Source organism: Dasypus novemcinctus, chromosome 24 (assembly GCF_030445035.2).
Source record: "Dasypus novemcinctus isolate mDasNov1 chromosome 24, mDasNov1.1.hap2, whole genome shotgun sequence".
Taxonomy (NCBI): domain Eukaryota; kingdom Metazoa; phylum Chordata; class Mammalia; order Cingulata; family Dasypodidae; genus Dasypus; species Dasypus novemcinctus.
Window position 1 is genome coordinate 67274133 of NC_080696.1, and position 20117 is coordinate 67294249.

At 45.2% G+C, this 20117-nt stretch overlaps 1 protein-coding gene and 1 pseudogene across 1 annotated transcript in view; one reads left to right on the forward strand and one right to left on the reverse strand.

Moving 5' to 3' along the window:
• Positions 1-20117, forward strand: part of PRPF6 (pre-mRNA processing factor 6) — a 59755-nt gene that overhangs the window by 21174 nt on the left and 18464 nt on the right. Inside the window, 3 exon segments of the mRNA XM_071211832.1 lie at positions 457-619; positions 11175-11293; positions 12270-12488. Of these exon segments, the coding sequence (XP_071067933.1) occupies positions 457-619; positions 11175-11293; positions 12270-12488 (501 nt within the window).
• LOC111765694 (E3 ubiquitin-protein ligase Mdm2 pseudogene) lies at positions 18558-20036 on the reverse strand (annotated as a pseudogene).

Consider the following 20117-nt stretch of genomic DNA (forward strand, 5'->3'; position numbering starts at 1 on the left):
ACGACCGTACACTTCATCGTGTGGACCGGGACACTCCTGGTGGGAAAGAGGCCCTCATAATAATTGTACCCGGCGTTAAGCATCAACCTGGACTCCCCAGGCGAATGTCTGTGCTGTAACTTGGTCTATATGCTGCCCTTTGTGTGTGGGTTGACTTTTCCCCTCTGAGCAAATTGTGTTCTTTTCTCATAGCATCTTCACAGTCGTTGCATGTGGTCCTTGATCAGACACAGGTGTGCTGGAGCCCACTCCTCAGCAGCGCTGGTACAGGGGGAGTCTCCAGTGCTTGCATCTTTGAGGCTGAGATAATTGATTATCATTTGATTAGACACCCAACGCCCCACGTTTCGGATAAGCCCAGCCCCCTCCTGTCTCCTGGTGCACCTGAGTGCGTGGCTGCTCCCTCATGGCTCCAGGCTTGTAGGTGCCTTTATTGCTCCTTCTTCCTGCCTGCAGAGTGAAGACGTCTGGCTGGAAGCAGCCAGGTTGCAGCCTGGGGACACAGCCAAGGCCGTGGTGGCCCAAGCGGTGCGACATCTCCCACAGTCCGTGAGGATTTACATCAGAGCCGCAGAGCTGGAGACAGACATTCGCGCAAAGAAGCGGGTGCTCAGGAAAGGTGAGCCGACCCCGTGCAGCTCTTCGGATAAACAGGCACGTGGGCTGTCCACATCTCCATTCGGGGTGGGGGGCCGTACTCTTAGCCGCTTTTCTGTTCCTCTGCTCAGGCTACTGACTTAGTAAAGACGTGCGCTTTACCCAGCCCTTTTGCGGGACCTGGCTTCCTCAGCTCCTGGGCCCTCTGTGGAGCAGAGGAGGGGTGCCCCGGTGGTGGACTTCCATGAGTTAGACTTTGGGGCTCCATTGCCTTTTTGCCTATTTCCAGCTGTGTGACCCCGAGTGAGGTAGGCGGCCACCCTGGCCCAGGTTTTCTTCAGCAAGGGCACGGTACTGGCCCAAACCTGCTCCTCAGGGCTGCCGTGGGCAGACGCAGGTCGAGTGTGGGGCACACCGAGCCAGCGTCTGGCCCACGCGGACCCTGCTGGTGTTGGCTGACTTCTACCTCACGTGAGGGGGGTCGCCCCATGTGGAGGTGTGTCCCTGGGTTTTATGTCTGGCCCAGTGACGTGGTCACACCAGAGGTGTGCGCAGCTTAAACTTACCTCCTGCAAATCCACATGCTCTGGGGGGCCTTGTCTTCTTGCTTTGTGCTTTGAACACATTGGTATTTACTGTGTGTCATGGCTACCTGGATAAAGTGAGGAATGGCCTGTGTGCAGGGGAAATTCTTTCTGTGCAGGAGTCAGTGTCAGGATAGGGCTTTTGTGGGTAGTTTATTTTTTCATTATGAAATTGATTAAAAAAAAAAAGAACAATATTTTCCTCTTTGTAACTGCATGGTAGATGCTGCTTTTGAACTTTGTTCTAGAACAGGGGCTAGCTGGTCAAGGGCTGTTCCGGAGTTAACTATGCAAATAACTTATTCTGTCTGAATTTGTTCTCTGTGTAAAATAAAGAGTATTTTAGGAAATCAGGACTGTTTCCAGTAGGAGGTTTCCTGCTCTTGTTTTGTTTTTGTTTTTGCTTTTCAATTAGGAGTTGTAGGTTTTTAGAAAAATTGTGTAAAAAGTAGTGTTTCCATATATTCCTCTCTTGTTAACAATTGTTGAAAGATTATTAAAATTATACTATTAACTATAGTCCATAGTTTATATTTTTTCCCATATACCATCCTGTTATTAGCACCTTGTATTAGTGTGGTACATTTGTTGTAACTCATTAAAGAATAGTTTATACTTGTATGTTTAGCTGTAGTCTACTGTTTACAATAGGTTCACAGTGTTATACAATCCTGTATTTTATTTTAGAATTTTTATTCTAGTAACATATATACAATGTAAAATTTTCCCTTTTTTCCATATTCACATATATATTTCATTGCTGTTAATTAAACTCACAATAATTTACTATCATCACCACCATCCATTTCCAAAAGTTTACCATCAGCTTAAATAGAAATTCTGTACAAATTAAGCATTAACTCCCCCTTTTGTACTTCCAGTCCAGTCCCTTTTGTAACCTGTATTTTAGATAATAATTCATGACTTAGCTTATTCTAATTAGTTCACATCAATGAGATCATACAGTATTTGTCTTTTTGTATTTGGCTTATTTCACTCAGCATGCTGTCTTCAAGCTTCATCCATGTTGTTGCATGTGTGAGGACTTCATTCCTTTTTACAGCCGAATGATGTTCCATTGTTCGTATATTCCACGTTTATTTATTCATTCATCAGTTGATGGACACTTGGGTTGCTTGCGTTTTTTTGCAATTATGAGTAATACCGCTATGAACATTGTGGTGCAAATATCTGTTCAAGTTTCTGTTTTCAGTTCTTTGGGGTATATATCTAGTGGAAGGCTTGTCGGGTCACATGGTAATTTTATACTGAGCTTTCTGAAGAATTGCCAAGCTGTCTTCTGCAGAGGCCGCACCATTTTGCCCCTACGAGTGAGTGTTCCTGTTCTTCATGTCCTCTCCAGCACTTGTGGTTTTCTGTTTTTTTGGTAGTAGCCATTCTAGTGGGTGTGAAATGATGTCGTGTGGTTTTGATTTGCATTGCTCTAATAGCTGGTGAAGTCGAGCATCTTTTCATGTGCTATTTAGCCATTTATATATCCTCTTTGGAGAAATGTCTATGCAAGTCTTTTGCCCATTTTTTAATTAGGTGGTTTATCTTCTTATTGTTGAATTATAGAATTTCTTTATATATTCTGGGTATTAAACCTTTAGTAAATATATGATTTCCAAATATTTTCTCAGGTGGTAGTTTGTTTTCACTTTTATGACAGAGTCATTTGATGCACACAAGTTTTTAATTTTGATGAGGTCTCATTTACTTATGTTTTCTTTCATTGCTTGTGCTGTGGGTGTAAAGTCTTAAGAAACGATTGCCTAACACAAGATCCCGAAGATGTTTCCTTACATTTTCTTCTTTTAAAAAATATTTTTTATTAAATAGTCTCTAACTAAGTTTAAAGAAAAACAAGGGAAATACAGCTCATCTGTTGAAATAGTTGACCTTAATTTAATCAACAATTTATCCAGCACTATAGTTTATCAAGCACAAAGGTAGGTTAAGCATTGGGCATGTCACAGTGAAGAGTATCGATTTAACTCTGCCCTCATGGAGCTTAGATTCTACTGTAGAAAGCAGAAGCTCCATGTTTCTTTTTTTGTTTTTTATTTTTTGTTTTTGAGCTACATCTGTTCCCCAGTGAGAGTTGTTTTTTCTGTTTGTTTTTTGTTTTGTTTTGTTTTGTTTTTAGGAGGTACCAGGGATCAAACCCAGGACTGCATACATAGGAAGGAGGCACTCAACTACTTGAGCTACATCTGCTCTGGGAAATCCTTTTTTTAAAAAAAGATTTATTTATTTATTTATTTCCCTCCCCTTCCTCCTCCTCAACCCTGGTTGTCTGTTCTCTGTGTCTATTTGCTGTGTGTTCTTCTTTGTCCGCTTCTGTTGTCAGCGGCACGGAAATCTGTGTTTCTTTTTGTTGCGTCATCTTGTGTCAGCTCTCTGTGTGTGCGGCACCATTCCTGGGCAGGCTGCACCTTCTTTCTCGCTGGGCGGCTCTCCTTCGTGGGGCTCCCCTACGCGGGGGACACCCCAGCATAGCATGGCACTCCTTATGCGCATCAGCACTGCGTGTGGGCCAGCTGCACACCGGTCAAGGAGGCCTGGGGTTTGAACCGCGGACCTCCTATGTGGTAGATGGACGCCCTAACCACTGGGCCAAGTCCACCACCCCCCTTTTTTTTTTTTTTTAATTATAGAAATACTTTTTTGGATTTCCTCCATGCTGTTTTGACCACTGTAGTTTTGTAATAAGCTTTAAAGTCAGAAGTGTGATTCCAACACTTTTCTTCTTTTCAAGATGTTTTTGGCTATTTGAGGCCCCTTACCTTTCCAAATAAATTTAGTATTTGGCTTTTTCATTTCTGCAAAGTAGGCTGTTAGAATTTTGATTGAATCTGTAAATCATTTTGGGCAGAATTGACATCTTAACAATATTTAGTCTTCCAGGCCATAGACACAAATGTCCTTCCTTTTATTTAGGTCTCTAATTTCTTTTAGCAGTGTTTGTAGTTTTTTATGTACAAGTCCTGTACATCTTTGGTTAAACTTATTCCTCGATACTTGATTCTTTTAGTTGCAATTGTAAATGGAGGCTTTTTTTTTTTTTTAATTTCCTCCTCAGATTGCTCGTTACTGGTGTATAGAAACATTACTGATATTCGTGTGTTGATGTCGTATCACACCGCTTTGGAATTTGTTTGTTACCTGAAGCTGCTTTGTTGTTGATTTTTTGAGACTTTCTACATATAGGGGTCATCTGCAAATAGTGAATGTTTTACTTCTTCCTTTCTAATTTGAGTGCCTTACGTTTCTTTTTCTTGGTTAACTGCTTTGGCAAGAACTTCCAGCACAGTGTCGATTAACAGTGGTGACAGTGAGCATCCTTGTCTTGACACTGTTCTTAGAAAGCTTTCAGTCTTTCACCATTAAGTAGGACGTTAGCTGTGGGCTTTTCATGTACGCCCTTTATCATGCTGAGGAAGTTTCTTTCTGTTCCTAAGGTTCTAAGTGTTTTTAATCAAGGAAGGGTTCTGGATTTTGTCAAATGCTCTTTCTGCATCAGCTGAGATGATCGTGTGGTTCTTTCTCTCCATTTTGTTAATGTGGCATATTGTTAATTATTTTCTTGTTGAACCACCTTTGCATGCTTGGGTTGAAACCCACTTGATCATGGTGTGCAATTCTTTTAATGTGCTGTTGAATTCAATTTGCAAATATTTTATTGAGGATATTCTATCTATAGTCATAAGAAAAATTGGTCTGTGATTTTTTTTTCTTACAGTGTGCCTTTATCTGGCTTTCGTATTAGGGTGATACTGGCCTCACAGAATGAGTTAGGTAGTGTTCCCTCCTTTTCAATTTTTTGGAAGAGTTTGAGCAGGATTGGTTATTATGTCTTCTTGGAATGCTTGGCAGAACTCACCTGTGAAGCCATCTGCTCCTGTGCTTTTCATTGTTGGGAGGTTTTTGATGACTGATTCAATCTCTTTACATGCAATTGGTCTGTTTAAGCCTTCTAGAGTCAGTGTATTATTTGCCCATTTCCCCCAGGTGGTTTAATTTGTTGTCATACAGTTTTTTTGTTTTTTTTTCCTAAGGAGGTACTGGAGATTGAATCCAGGACCTCAAACACGGGAAGAAGGTGCTCAACTTGAGCTACATTTGCTCCCCACAGTTGTTCTCAGTCCTCCTATGATCTTTGTTATTTCTTTGGTGTCAGTACTAATGCCCCCTCTCATTTCTGATTTTATTTATTTGTGTCTTCTCTCTTTTTTTCTTTCCGTCTAGCTAAGGGTTTATCAATTTTATTGATCTTTTCAAAGAACCAACTTTGGTTTTGTTAATTCTGTTTTTTTTTTTATCCTAAATTCCATTTATTTCTGCTTGCTTTGGGATTTCCCTCATTTTTGAAGGACAGTTTTGTTGGGTAAAGAATTTGGGGCTGGCACTTTGTCTCTTTCAGTGCCTTGAATATATATATCATACCAGTGCTGCCTTATCTCCATGGTTTCTGATAAGAAATTGGCTTAGTCTTATTGAGGATCCCTTATATGTGACAAATCCCTTTTCTCCGGCTGCTTTTAGAATTCTCTCTTTATCAGGCACTTGACATCCTGATTAGTGTGTGTCTCAGAGTAAGTCCATTAGAGTTTATTCTATTTGGAGCACATTACACTTCTTGGACGTGTATATTTATGTCTTTCATAAGAGTTGGGAAATTTCCAGACATTATTTCCTCGAATGTTCTTCCTGCCCTTTTCCCTTCTCTTTTCCTTGTTGGACACCCGTGTTATGCATCTTTGTGTGCTTTGTGCTGTCACTCAGATCCCTGACATATTGTTCAGTTTTTCTGTTCTTTTCTCTATTTGGTCTTCTGACGGTTTGATCTCAATTATCTTAGTTTCCTAATTCTTCCTTCTGTCTGTTCAGATCTGCTGTTGTCTGCTGTTGTATGTGTCTAGTGAATTTTTTTTTTTTTAGGTACTGGGCTGGGGATTGAACCTGGGACCTCATATGTAGGAAGCTGGCACTCAGCAAATGAACCACATTAGTGTTCCTGAGGTGGTTTTTTCATTTGTTTTACTTGTTTGTTTGTTTGTTTTTTTAGGAGGCACCAGGAACCAAACTCGGGACCTCTCCTGTGGTAGGCAGGTGCTCGACTGCTTGAGCCACACCCACTCCCTCTAGTGTGTTTTTAATCTCTACTGTTGTGCCTTTTATCCCCATAATTTGTTATATTTCTGTTTATACTTTCAGATTCCTTTTCATGCTTACACTTCATTTTCTTAATATTTTAGTTCTTTATCTGTATTTTTGTCTGTCCCCTTGAATTGACTTAGATTTGTTTGAAAGTCTTTGGTTGGTTCCAAATTCTGTGTCTCTCCCTTGATTGAGCTATCTCTTCCTGTTTCCTAGTATGGCTTGTAATTTTTTGCTGATGTCTTGGCACCTGATTTCTTTTTTTTTTTTTTAATTTCATGATTTTTTTTTTTAAATATTTATTTATTTATTTTAATTCCCCCCCTCCCCCGGTTGTCTGTTCTCTTTGTCTATTTGCTGCGTCTTGTTTCTTTGTCTGCTTCTGTGGTCGTCAGCGGCACGGGAAGTGTGGGCGGCGCCATTCCTGGGCAGGCTGCTCTTTCTTTCGCGCTGGGCGGCTCTCCTTACGGGGCGCACTCCTTGCACGTGGGGCTCCCCTACACGGGGACACCCCTGCGTGGCAGGGCACTCCTTGCGCTCATCAGCACTGCGCATGGGCCAGCTCCACACGGGTCAAGGAGGCCCGGGGTTTGAACCGCGGACCTCCCATGTGGTAGACGGACGCCCTAACCACTGGGCCAAGTCCGTTTCCCCGATTTCTTGCATTAACTCTGAAGGTCAGGTTCTCCTCCTTGCCTGAGGTTTTGTTGCTGATTGATTTTGTGTTGGGGGTCTTCTTTACATGTGGTCCAACTTACTCTAGACCTTTAGAAGAGCCCAGGTTTAACTGGTCTTATTTTCTCAGCTTTTCTTCATCTGCGTTCTTGCCCTCGGTGTGTGGTACAGTTTTTAAGTTTGCACTTTCTGTGCAGTTGTTTCACCCCTTGGAGAAAGCTTTTTTTCGTCTTTTTCTTCTCTGAATCTTCATCCGTTCTGTTTGTGTTTGTGCAGGATTTTCTTCCCAGTTGTCCCACACTTCCCAGCTGGTGTCCCACCCAGCTGTCCTTAATACTTGTCAGTTCTGGGACCCATTATAACTTCCAGCAGTTCTGTTTAATCCCCTGCTTTTCTTTTCTTTCTGTGAGGCTTGTCTGCCTCTGTTTTCTTCCCTGTTAGAGTTTCCCACCCTGGTGAGCCATATGGGGTCAATCTGGAAAGGTGGGTACTCCAGAGAAGTCTGTTTTGTGTTGAGGTGGTCCAGTCAGCAGAATCTGGATTAAGTGAGGGGGAGTATACCTCCTGCCAGCAGTTCTGCTGCAGCCCCCCGCCCCACCCCGGGGCCCTTTGTATGCCACACACTTCAGAGGCTTGTGCTGCTGGGTCTCTGCAGGCCCGGGTCCCCGGCCGGAGTGCGCGTTTGCTCTAACCTCCTGCAAGTGGCTCTGCAGTCTGCCTTGGACTGGCAGGTCCAGGGTGGATATTTCCTACCTCGTGTTTTTCTTTTTTTTCTATTTAGCTTCGTGGTGTCCTTCTCCTGTCTCTGGAGTTCTAAGCAAGTGGGATTTGTACTTTTACTAGCTTTTTCACGGGATGTCTTAGGTCATGGCCATGTTGATGATGCATCTCCCTTCTCTTGGTTTTTAAGACGTGGTTGGTGATGTATCCATCTCGTTCGGGGAGAGGGGATTCATCCGCTAGTGGCCGGGGCCGTGCAGGTGAGGGCTGTTGGGTGGAACTTTGTTTCTGACTATTGTCTTTGGCAGAGGCCAGATGAAACCGACCTCGCGTGTGACTTGTGATCTGCAGTTCCCCCTCACCCTGCGTGCCTGCATCTGTGTGTGTTTTCCTCTGGCGTATCTGGCTTTGTGACTGCAGCCCAGATGCCCTCTGAATGCTCAGGGCTGGTTTTTGTAACGAGGCTATGAGCAGAAAGTTAGCGCCTGTCTTGGCTTATAAACATGACCTTCTTGTCTTTTTCAGCCAGGAAAACCGTTCTCTAATGAGAACCACACGACACTCTGTAATTAGTGTGATTTATTTGGGAAAGCTCTACTGGATTCTCCCTGCCACAGCTTGATGGATGTTGTGAACATCTTTGTGGCCACTCCCCTGTTCACTGCCAGATTGTCTGGCTTTGTTCCCAGCCGGCCTCAGACTGGAGGGAAAGCTCCTGGAGGTGGGGCCTCAGGGGTGTTGAGGGGGCTGCACTCTCAGGTAGCTGTGGAAAGCCATCCTGGATGTGCCAGGTGGGCCTCCTGGCTCTTTCTTCTGTCATCTGAGAAGGCGAGCTAGGGTGGAAAGAGCGTGTAGTGCCAGGCTGGCTGAGATCTCTGCCACTGCTTCCTGGGCTGCTTCTGGCTGGCCCCTCACCTTAGAGTAGTTCCTGAACCTGCTTTCCTTCCCTGAGTGCCGTGGACAGAGCCGGGTGCCTTTGCTTGACCGTTGGTGAACACTTAAAAGATAGCCTCCATTTGAAGGATCTGATTTTTGAAAATTGAGGTGACAGCTACTCCCATTGGTGGCTTAAGATACTGTGCCAGCTCTGGGTGGCACTTGTCAGGGCATGTCTCTGTCGCACTTGGGAGGTGAGTGCTGGGTTGCACTTAGGCAGGGGTGTTGGGAGAGAGGCTTCCAGTGCTTTTGGAGACCCGAGTGCCTCTGTGACCTTGCCATAGTGACCCAAGGGTGCCGCTCACCTTGGCTTCCGTACCTGGAGGCAGGAGGAGGGTTTGAGGATCAGGCAGGTGACACACAGCAGGTTCTCAGCAGCACGAGCCCTGGGGCTGCTGGGCTTGGGGCTGCTTCCTATGGGCCACCCCAGCAATAACCTGTGCTCCTCGTGGTCCCTGTGAAGCTCTGCCTCGCTCCATCAGTTACTGTGAGTGTAAGAAAATGGAGTTATTGTGCGCTGACAGCATACGCCCCGGTCTGTGAAGTATGGCAGATGCGTGGCTGTCACAGACGCGTCCCTGCCTGCAAGTGCAGGTCACGGCGCACACCAGGCCAACACCGCGCACTCCCTCCCAGGGCCGGTGGCCGCTCTCACGTGGGCGTGTCCTCTTCACCGTTGTGCCGGCTCTGCCAGCTCTTTTCCAGGCTTGGGGGCCGTCGTCTAGGTTTTGTGGTTTCTTTACGTACACTCACTGATGCTGCATCCTTCACGCTTGCTGGAAGCTCTTCCACATCATGGGTGACTGCTAAAGTGGAGCTTCTCGGAGGCCATTTTCTTCCTCTGAGGTATTTAACAGTATTGTACGACCTGTGAGAAACCCCTTGGAGAGTACTGAATCGATGAGCAGTGGCGGCTGCTTTGCTGCGCTCCCGCAGGCTGCTCAGGAGCATGAGGGACGGTGTCCCCGTCCTCCCCGGGGGCAGAGCAGAGTCCCAGCCACCGTCCTGCGCCTCTGGGCAGCTAATCATGCCACAGGTTCAGTCCACCCGACATTCTGTGTCAAGGACGAAATTCCGACGATTGCACCCCCAGTAGTTCTTATTTGGAGTAATAAAGGAGGGAAAGAGAGGGGAAAACAGCTTAGGTGTTACTGCAGCCCTGCCTGTGCTGCGCAGCTCTAGGTCCTTGTTCCCGATTGGTCCCTGGCTGGGGTTTGCAGCTTCCTCCTTCCTCGCCCGCCCTGTGCTCCTGTGCCCCCGCTAGCATCTCAGCTGCTCTTCACCTGGAGAGGTGACCCGGAACCTCAGCCCTGAAGGCGTCAAAGCCCCAGGGGTTCTGCCTTTTTTAAGGCTGTGATAGCACATGTTAACTTTTTTTTTTGGCACCTTCCAGTAATAAGTTTATGTAATAAGTATAAAGAAGTTACACTAGTCTAAGTTAAAGGCAGACCTCAAATGGTGAACTTTTAAAAAACTGAGACTTTAAACTGTGACAGGGAACAGAAGAGAAATTTTTGACTCATTGCAAGGAAATCTTAAACTTCTGTTAGCCACAAGAACAGGTTGTACAATACCCTGCTTCATGACGCCAAGGAATTGGGCCATTTTTATCCTACAGATCCTTGTCCCCCCAACTCTGGATTTTGTACTTCGCAGCCTGCAGTGTCCACCATGGTCCTCAGTTTCCTGTGTTTCTTGTAAATCGGAAGACAACTAGGTCAGATTCAGGTTGTGTTTTTGGAGAGAAAGCGTCCGTGGGGGTGCGGGCTATGTGTGGTCAATGTCAGCGTTGACGTCGGCCCGGGTCGCCTTGCTGGAGGCGGTGCAGCCCTTCCCTCAGGCTTCCCCAGCCGCGATGACCGTTGCCAAGATCCGTTCCTTCATCAAGGCTTGTGAAATGGCGGCTTTATAATTCTGTCGTTCCTTTTACTTCTGTTACCATAATTCTTTACAAAGAAGAACTTTCCTGTAGCCACTATTTCATTACTCTGAGGTAAAGTTTACTCAAGAAAAAAATGAGAATAAATGCTTGATCCTTTCCACGGACCAGTTTTTTCTTTTCTAGAATATTTTTATGGTGGTGCAGTTGGGCCTGTCGAAGTGCAGGACTCCCGCCCTCCTCCCTCTTGCTCAGTCGCTGCCCCACTCCCGCTGCAGGCGGCCTCGCGCGTCTTTCCCTGGGTTCAGCTAGTTTCCATGCTCCAGGACTTCACAGCGAGGGGCCTGCACGGGTGAACTCTTGTGACGGTTCCTTTAGCTCAGCCTCGTGTTGAGTTTGGTCCACATCACGGGTGTGTCCTGAGTCCTCTCTGTGGCCTGGCAGCCTCTGCGGGCTCCCCGCTTCCGGTCCCAGGTACACTCCCTGCTCGTGGAGCTGCTCGTCCACAGGCACCGGTGGACCCTGCCTGGAGCCCTGGTGGCAGCAGCATTCTCAGGGCATACAAACGTGCTTTTGTTAACACTTTCCCGTGACGTGGTTTCTTGTTTGACCTTTCCCAGCCCTTGAGCATGTTCCAAACTCAGTTCGTTTGTGGAAGGCAGCCGTTGAGCTGGAAGAGCCGGAAGATGCTAGAATCATGCTCAGCCGAGCTGTGGAGTGCTGCCCCACCAGTGTGGAGGTGAGTGAAAAGGTGTCACCTGCAGGGCGTCCAGTCAAAGCCTCCGGTGCCCTGGGGCCTGAGCCCAAGTTTGGGGTTGTAGGTGGCGTGAGCTGGGCATCGAGCTCCCCTCGGCTGAGGTTTCTGGGACTCTGTGAAACCAGGGGATGCCATCCTTTGACCCTGCCGCTGGCTTAGGCTTTGCACCTGGTGAACATGCAGAGCAGGACCTGAGCTAGGCTCTGACCACTGCAGGAGGCCAGTACTGGGCCAGTGACCACTGCAGGAGGCCAGTACTGGGCTTCCTCAGGGCCTTTGCTTCTCGTTCATCCCTGACTTGGGATGGCAGCTACAGGCTGGCAGTGTGATGGGAGACACTGATGTGTTTTTCTGCCTGTGCAGCATACAGGTAGCTCTGGGCCTGAAAGCTAATTAAGTTTCTTTAGTTTTAAGTATTCCAGTTTTCAACATTCTCTGCAGTGATTTTTATTCTTGGTTTTATGACACCTAGTATGTCTTTAATTATCATAAGGGGTATTGTGAAATTCTCCAAGCAAAATTAATCTTTATTTATTTACATAAAAATAAGTACAGCCCGTGCACATTTTTGGTGCTGGAATGTTAAAGAATCAACAGTGCCCGGTGTCAGAACCCAGAAGGCTGGACATCCATCTGTCCTCTTAGCCTGTGAGGGCAATGCCGGCTCCTGCCCACCCAGTACCCTGACCCCTGGCCTGGAGTCTGTCTGGCATGCTGTGTGCAGTTGGTCAGCTTTTCACATGTGGACCAAAGAGTCACTGCGGCCGTCAGAAGCAGTCCCCGAAGAGCTGGTCACGTGAGAAATGCTGCCGTGAACCAGTCACAGGCTCCGTTTGGTGGGGCTGGAGGCCCTTAGAGCGACATCATGTGAGTGGTGGGGGCTCCGCAGGGCGCCCCCGCCTCCCTTGCACTGTCGTCTCAGCACTGTCGTCTCGTTTCTGGTGTCTCCCCTCTCTAGCTCTGGCTTGCTCTGGCGAGGCTGGAGACCTATGAAAATGCCCGCAAGGTCCTCAACAAGGCCCGGGAGAACATCCCCACAGACCGGCACATCTGGATCACGGCTGCCAAGCTGGAGGAAGCCAATGGGAACACGCAGATGGTGGAGAAGATCATCGACCGTGCCATCACCTCGCTGCGGGCCAATGGCGTGGAGATCAACCGCGAACAGTGGATCCAGGTAGGCACGGCCTGCTGCTGCCGTCGGGCGTCGCAGAGTCTGCTGAAAAGCGGGTGTCCTCCTGCCTGTTGGCACTTCCAGGCGAGCAGGAGACTGCTGGGTGGCCCTCAGTGTCCCACAGCGTCTTCTGTAGGAGAAGCCGGCGCAGGTGACAGGGCCTCGTTCACAGCTGCCACAGTCAGGAGTCCGAGCACGCCTGGAGCACCTTCGAGGAGCTTGGAGCCTGTGGACACCTGCAACACGTGGCGTTTTGCTAGCAGCAGTAACGTCACCTCAGGGAGAGGTTCCATGGCCCTTTCATCCTTTTTGGCTTTTCCCTTTCTCTCTAGACAGAGGGCTCCTGAAGTCTTTTTTTTTTTGTAAAGAATATTTGGGACAGGAGCTTACAGACACCAGGCCATAAAGCATAAGGTACTTCCCTCACCGAAGTCTGTTTTCACATGTAGGAGCAAGATGGTTGCCGACGTCTGTGAGGGTTCAGCTTTCTGGGTTCCTCCCTTCCAGGGTCTTGCTTCTTTCTGGGTTCAGGGTTCCTCTCTTCCTGGGGCTCCAGCTTAAGGCTGTTTTGGGGTTGGGAAAATGTCTGAATCAAGGCATCATCAAGGCAGTGCTTTCTTCCTGAGGACTGGCTTCTGGGGCTGACTGATGGTAGTCCTTGCCCTTAGCTTGTCACGTGGGCGGGCACGTGGTGGTGCATGGTAGCCGCCTCCTCCTCTTCTGGGGTCCACTGACTTTCAGCCTCTGGCTGCTTCCTCTGTGACTTTCTCTCTCCTGAAGTCTTTAGGGATCACCTGAACCAGCGCTCGGCTTGGCTCCCTTCTGCCTTCCTCCAGGGTGACCCACAGAGGGAGTGTGCATGGGGGGGGTCGCCGTCTGGGGGAGGGTCTCAGCCTGTCCTGCGGCTCTGCCTAGGGGGACGCGCTGCTTTGTAGTGACCTCCAGGAGGGCCTGCAGAGCAGCCCCTTCCTTCACCGGTGGCCCCCCATCCCACCCGTCTGCAGCCTCTGTCCCTGCCCTTCCTGCTGCAGCCCTGCTCACTCTTCTCTGAACGCAGCCTGCAGTGTGCGCCTGAGCCACCTCGTGCCCTGTGTGTGTCACGCACAGGGCGGTCGCCTTGCTTCTAGGACTCTTCTTGTCTTGAGCCAGGTGCTTTGGCTTTGAGGTTGTCTCGTGCTCTCAGGTTTCCTGAGCCTCCTCTTGCCTCACACCTTTACGTTGTTTCCCATAGGGTGTCAGGTGGCCTCATTCTGTGTTTGGCAGTTGTGGGGTTTTTCCCTCCAGGTACTGGGGCTGGGAATTGAACCCTGGGCGTTGTATGTGGGAGGCCGGTGCTCAACCACGGAGCCACATCAGCTCCCTTGAGTTGTTTTTTTGTTTGTTTGCTTGCTTTTTCTTTTTTGCTTTTGTTTTCAGGAGGCACCGGGACCTCCTTTGTGGGAAGCAGGCTCAACTGCTTGAGCCACATCTGCTCCCTGTGGGATTTTTAATCCTGGGTGAAAGGCCTCACATTTTTTGCCCTTCTAAAATGTAACTGTCTGGTTTCAACCCTGTCTTTATTCCTCTGCTCTTTTAACCCGTGTCATTACGGTTTTCATTGTTCTTTACCCCTTTTTGTAGGTGCAGGTTTCCATTTGGTCTAAGTTTCCCTTCTGTCTGAAGGAATTTCTTTCATCTTTCTTGCAGGGTAGGTCTGCTGGTAATGAATTCTTTCAGCTCTTATATGCCTGAAAACCTTTATTTCGTCTTTGTTTATGAAAGATACTTTTACTGGGTGTAGAATTCTAGGTTGGCAGTTTTTCTTTCTGTACTTTTAAGATCCTGCTCTACTGTCTTCTTGTGTACGTCACTGCCAACAAGCAACCTACTCTCATCCTCATCTTGGCTCCCCTCTACATACCTTTTTCTTTTTTTTAATATTGGCTGGTTTTAAGATTTTCTCCTTATCACTGGTTTTGAGCAATTTGATTATGATTTGCTTTATGTAATTTCCATCACATTTCTTTTTTTGTGTGTTTTTATAATAGGTTTTAATTTTCTTTTTCTTAACATATAGTTTCTTACTAAAGCTAAGGATATTTCATACCACTTTAATTCTTCATAGTTTCAAGGATGAAATCTTCTGATTTGGTCACTGTAGTTCTTAAGAGTTGTGTATAGAAAACAAGTATTGATGTTTACCATGATTGAAACTACTGTTGACCTATAGTCAGTGGAGCATTTTTGAGTATCCAAAAAGAATAGTTTCCACCTTGCTGAAAATTTCAGGAATGCTTAGGATTCTGCTGTTGTTTTTGAAGGTTGGAACTGTCCTGCTTCAAATTTTTCTTTGAATTTTAAGTAGTCTCTTCTTTTATCAAAATATTTTATCCACTGTTGAGGACAACTTGATTCAAATGAGTTTCTTAACTTCTTGCGTTGAGAAGTGTCGTCTGTGTTCTCATCTAACACGCTCAGGACTCATCCCAGGCTCCCCAGCAAACCTGTCTTGCTTCCATACACGGGGCTGCCGTTCCAGTGGGATCAAGCTGCCCGATGCGCCGGCCTTCGACTCATCACATTTCTTGTGTGTGGTTTTCATTGAGCTTAGATCTGTGGGTTTGTAGATGTCATCATACTTGAAAAAAATTTTGGCCATTTCTTCAAATACTTCCCCTCCCTACTTTTTTCTAGGGTTTCAGTTATGTTCATTAGGCCATTTGAAATGGTCCCACAGCTCACTGATAAAATTTCCTTTTTTTTTTTTTCCCTTTTCTATTTCTTTTTCAAGTTTTACTGAGGTAGAATTCACATACCCTAAAATTCATCCATTCTACCTGTACAATGTAGTGGTTTTTGTGTGTTTTGTTTTTTTTTTAGTACATTCATGGTTGTTTTTCATCACCCTCTAAAGAACTCCCCCATGTTCATCAGCAGTCAGTCCCCCTCCTCCAGCTGCAGACAGTCGCTAATCTACTTTGTCGTTACAGATTTTGTTTTGCTGGACATTATATTCATAAGCAGAATCTACAATATATTGTCTTTTTTAATTGGCTTTTTTCATTTAACGTAATGTTTTCAGGTTTCATCCATGTTGTAGTAAGGCTGTAATCAGATCCTTTGCCCATTTTTAAACTGGGTTTCCTTTTTATTGTTTTAAAATTGTTTTACCATGGAGTTGTAATAGTTTCTTATGTAGTCTGGATATAAGTGTTTATCCTATATATGATTTAAAAGTGTTTTTTCCCGTTCTGTGGGTTGTCCTTTCCCTGTCTCTATTGTGTCATTTTTAGCAGAAAAGTTTTAAATTTTAATGAAGTCCAATTTGTCTCTTTTTTAACTCTTGTTGCTTATGTTTTTGTTATTATATCCAAGAATCCTTCCTTAACCCAAGGTCACGAAGATGTGCTTCTCTGTTTCCTTCAAAGAGCTTTTATGGTTTTAGGAATTACATCTCTGCCCCATTTCAAGTTGATTTTTATATATGATGTGAGGTGTAAGGGTCCAACTTCATTCTTCTGCATGTGGATATTCAGTTGTCCAGCATCATTTGCTGAAGAAACTGTTCTTTCCCCATTAAATTACCTGGGCACCCTTGTCAGAATCAGGTGACCATAAATGTTGGGCTTGTTTCTTGGACACTCAATTCTGTTCCATTTATGTCTGTCCCTGTGCCAGTTTCTCTCCTGGTGAATGAAGCTTTATAGTAAGTTTTAGAATTGGGATGTATGAGTCTTCTAACTTTGGTCTTTTTCAAGATTATTTTGGCTATGCTTGGTTCTTTAAGTTTCCACATGAATCTTAGGATCAGCTTGTCAGTTTCTACAAAAAAAACTAGCTAAATTTTGAGAGGGATTGTGTTGCATCTGTAGATCAATTTTGGGAGTATTAGTATCTTTTTAAAAATCATTTAATAAATTGTTTATTTGTAAACCAATAAATAATATGTTATACTAAGCCTAAAAATTTAGACAATCAAGACTACGTTAGTGGGAAGCTGACTTGGCCCAGTGGTTAGGGCGTCCATCTACCACATGGGAGGTCCGCGGTTCAAACCCCAGGCCTCCTTGACCCATGTGGAGCTGGCCCATGTGCAGTGCTGATGCACACAAGGAGTGCCCTGCCATGCAGGGTTGTCCCCTGCGTAGGGGAGCCCCATGTGCAAGGAGTGTCCCCCGTAAGGAGAGCCGCCCAGCGCGAAAGAAAGTGTAGCCTGCCCAAGAATGGCTCTGCACACACAGAGAGCTGACACAGCAAGATGATGCAACAAAAAAACCCACAGATTCCCATGCCGCTGACAACAACAGAAGCGGACAAAGAAGAAGACGAAGCAAATAGACACAGAGGACAGACAACGGCGGGGCGGGGGGGGGAGGAGGGGAGAGATAAATAAATTAAAAAAAAAAAAAAGACTACATTAGTAATCCACAGACATTTAGAATACAATTCCATTCATTTGCACATGATTTGTTTTGTAAAGAGCATAATCACTGCAAACATACTCTGAATGTACATTAAAGTCTCTCATTTATACTTACTCTTCTTAGAAAGGATATATTCTGCTTAGTTCTAGTTGGAAGTATCATAAATTTCAAATTCAGCTTTACTATATTTGAGAATTGCTCTGGCTTAAGTACTGATGCCTTCAGCCATCTGTTTTCTGCTTATGTAATATGTATACATGGATTCATATGTAAACCAATAAGTATCTGCACAGTTGGAGAGCAATCTTAAAATCCTATGACCCGGGAAGTGGACTTGGCCCAATGGATAGGGCGTCCGCCTATCATATGAAAGGTCTGCGGTTCAAACCCTGGGCCGCCTCGACCCATGTGGAGCTGGCCCAGGTGTAGTGCTGATGCATGCAAGGAGTGCCGTGCCACGCAGGGGTGTCCCCCGCATAGGGGAGCCCCACATGCAAAGAGTGTGCTCTGTATGGAGAGCCGCCCAGAGTGAAAGAAAGTGCAGCCTGCCCAAGAATGGTGCTGCACACACAGAGAGCTGACACAACAAGATGACGCAACAAAAAGAAACACAGATTCCTAGTACCGCTGATAAGGATAGAAGCGGTCACAGAAGAACAGACAGCGATTGAACACAGAGAGCAGACAACTGGGGGGGTGGGGAGAAGAAAAAAATCCTATGACCCTATCATTCCTGAAGTAAAGTGATGCATATTTTCTGGATAATTTTGAGAAAAGTTGACCTTTCCAGCTATTTTTAAAATGAACAGTTCTTATGTTTAATCCCTGAATTTATCTTTCTGAAGTCACTGGTTTCTAAAACTGAAATGTAGGCAACTGTGTAACCCAGCCCAAGAAGGTACTTCAAATTGCTTTAAAATGTTTTCCACTTAAGAGAAACAATCAAGTCTCACTAAATCCTGAAGTTGTACTTTAGGTCGGGCCCCCAGGATAACTCCACATTCTACTACGGAGCTTTAAAAAAAGACGTCTTGTGGGTAAACGATGTTCTCAAAGGCGTCTCAGTGGACAGCACCGTCACCACCTGTCCTCCGCTTTACCGAGGAGGCTGGTGAAGAGTAGTCCGTTTTTACTTCTGTGGTACCAAGTACAGCTGCCAATTTCTTATCTGTAAAGAGTATTTTAAGAGGTTCTGAAAGAGCAGGAAACTAAAGATTAGAGGGTTTAAGAGAATCTAAAATTTAAATATTGAATCTTTGTCACAAACTTTATCTCCTTAGCAGAAAGGTACATAATAAAGTTACATTTAAGTGTCCTACTTAATATTTTTAAAAAATTAGATATTTCTCATTTAAGAGAAAGTAGAAATGATTTAAAATATAAAGGATAGGAGTTAAGGCCAAGCTATAGAGTTAATTCAAATTACATTAAAACCCAAATATAAAATAAAAACAAGTAAAATTTTCCTAAAAGAAAGTAAATATTCACTAACTTCCAAACCTTCCCAAGAAGGTAAATTATGGAGAAGCTATCTACATGGACTGAGATACTTTCTCATTTCGATATATGTGAAAAAATAAAAATAAATTTCATGTTGCCAAAATAACTGTCTAAATTTTTGGGGTTATGTAGTTAGAAATATATTATTCTACTTTTACAGACAAGTCAACTAGGGGAAATAAGTTAGCACAGTCATTTGAATTGGATACATACATACTGGACAGGGCTTATTTTTTTTGTTTTGTTTTTAACTTCTTTGTACATGTAAAACATGCCATAAGATGCCCTGTTTTGCCATGGGTGGTGCATCCCCTTTTAGGTCAACCTTTGCAAATCATGCGCGGTTCAGTGGCATTAAGGGGGGAGCTAGATTCCACACTTCTCCTTTATCTTGTATTCCTTCCCTCTCAAACCCTCTGGCACGTTCTTGACTGCTATAAATGATGCTACTAGAAGTTGATGGTTGAAGATAGTCCTCACTTTCTTGGGACTGGGATGTTTATGTCATTTTATCATCATTTTTCTCAGCGCATGACTCTTTAGAGTCATTCACTGTCATTCTTCTGCAATCCCGAACATTAAAACCCTCTTCTACCTGTGTTGCAATTTCTAGTTTGGCTTTCTCAGGTATTTTCCCTTTTTCCTTTCCTTTAGCTTCAGGAAGGCAGTTCTCATGAAGGGCCCAACATCTGCCATGCGGTGGAAGGGGAGCTTCGTTTCATTGCATGAAGTATGCTTCCCATGGTCAGCTGAGGACATTGCAGGTTCTTCATTTGAGTCTGTATCACTCTGCCCTCCTGATGTACAGTAACTCGATGTGCCTCATCAGCTTCATCTGAGAGTTCTTGTCCTTGTTTACTAAGGCTATGATCATCTGAATCGAGAGATTCAACTTCAGATTCTATACTGAATTGATCTGAAACTGAAACCTGATCCATCCAATCACCAGAAGGTTCGCCTGCACCAGCATTGAGATCTGGATTTGATGGAGTCTCTACTGATTCGTTGCTCTTGCTTCTTTCACAGCGTATCTGCCTTATGACACATAGAGCAAGGCTTTCATCAGGGAAAGGGAAATGCCATCAGATTCGTGGCATTTTCTTTGTCACTCACCAGTTAAGTCGTCTGAATTTTCTTTTGTCTCACTGATTGCTCTCCTTCTAGATGAGGTAGTTGGTCTAATCTAATTTGAGGATAAAGGTTTCTTTTCCTGCAGCTCTTGCACAGGGTCCCTTTGACCGTTGCCATCTTCAGGGTGACACCTGTTTTCACCTACAGAGATGCTTGAATCTGATGGTTCCTGCTGATTGACTGCTACCAGGTTCTTGTAGATCATTGTATCTTTTTGTATATATTTTCCTATGTTCTTTCACAGAGAAGCTTGTCACTCCAAACAAATCCCCTAGAAGATCATTTGAACAACATACAATATGTTGTTGCTTCTTGTCATATAATTGTTTGGTCATAATATACTGGCCAAAACAAAATATAACCTCTTTGGTTGTATAAGTATCTTCTTGTGCACCAATAGACTCTAACAACGTGAGTAGCAGTGCCTTTGGTCTAACCAGGGTCTCTTGTTCCGAAGCAGGAATCTGTTCGGTGTTTGAGCACCATCAGTAGATATGGATGTGTTGGCATTGCACATTTGCCCACGTGGGGTTTTTTGCACCTGGAGGGGGTCTTCCAAGGCTCCCCAGTTTTCTTCTTGGGGCGCACAGAAGCCTGA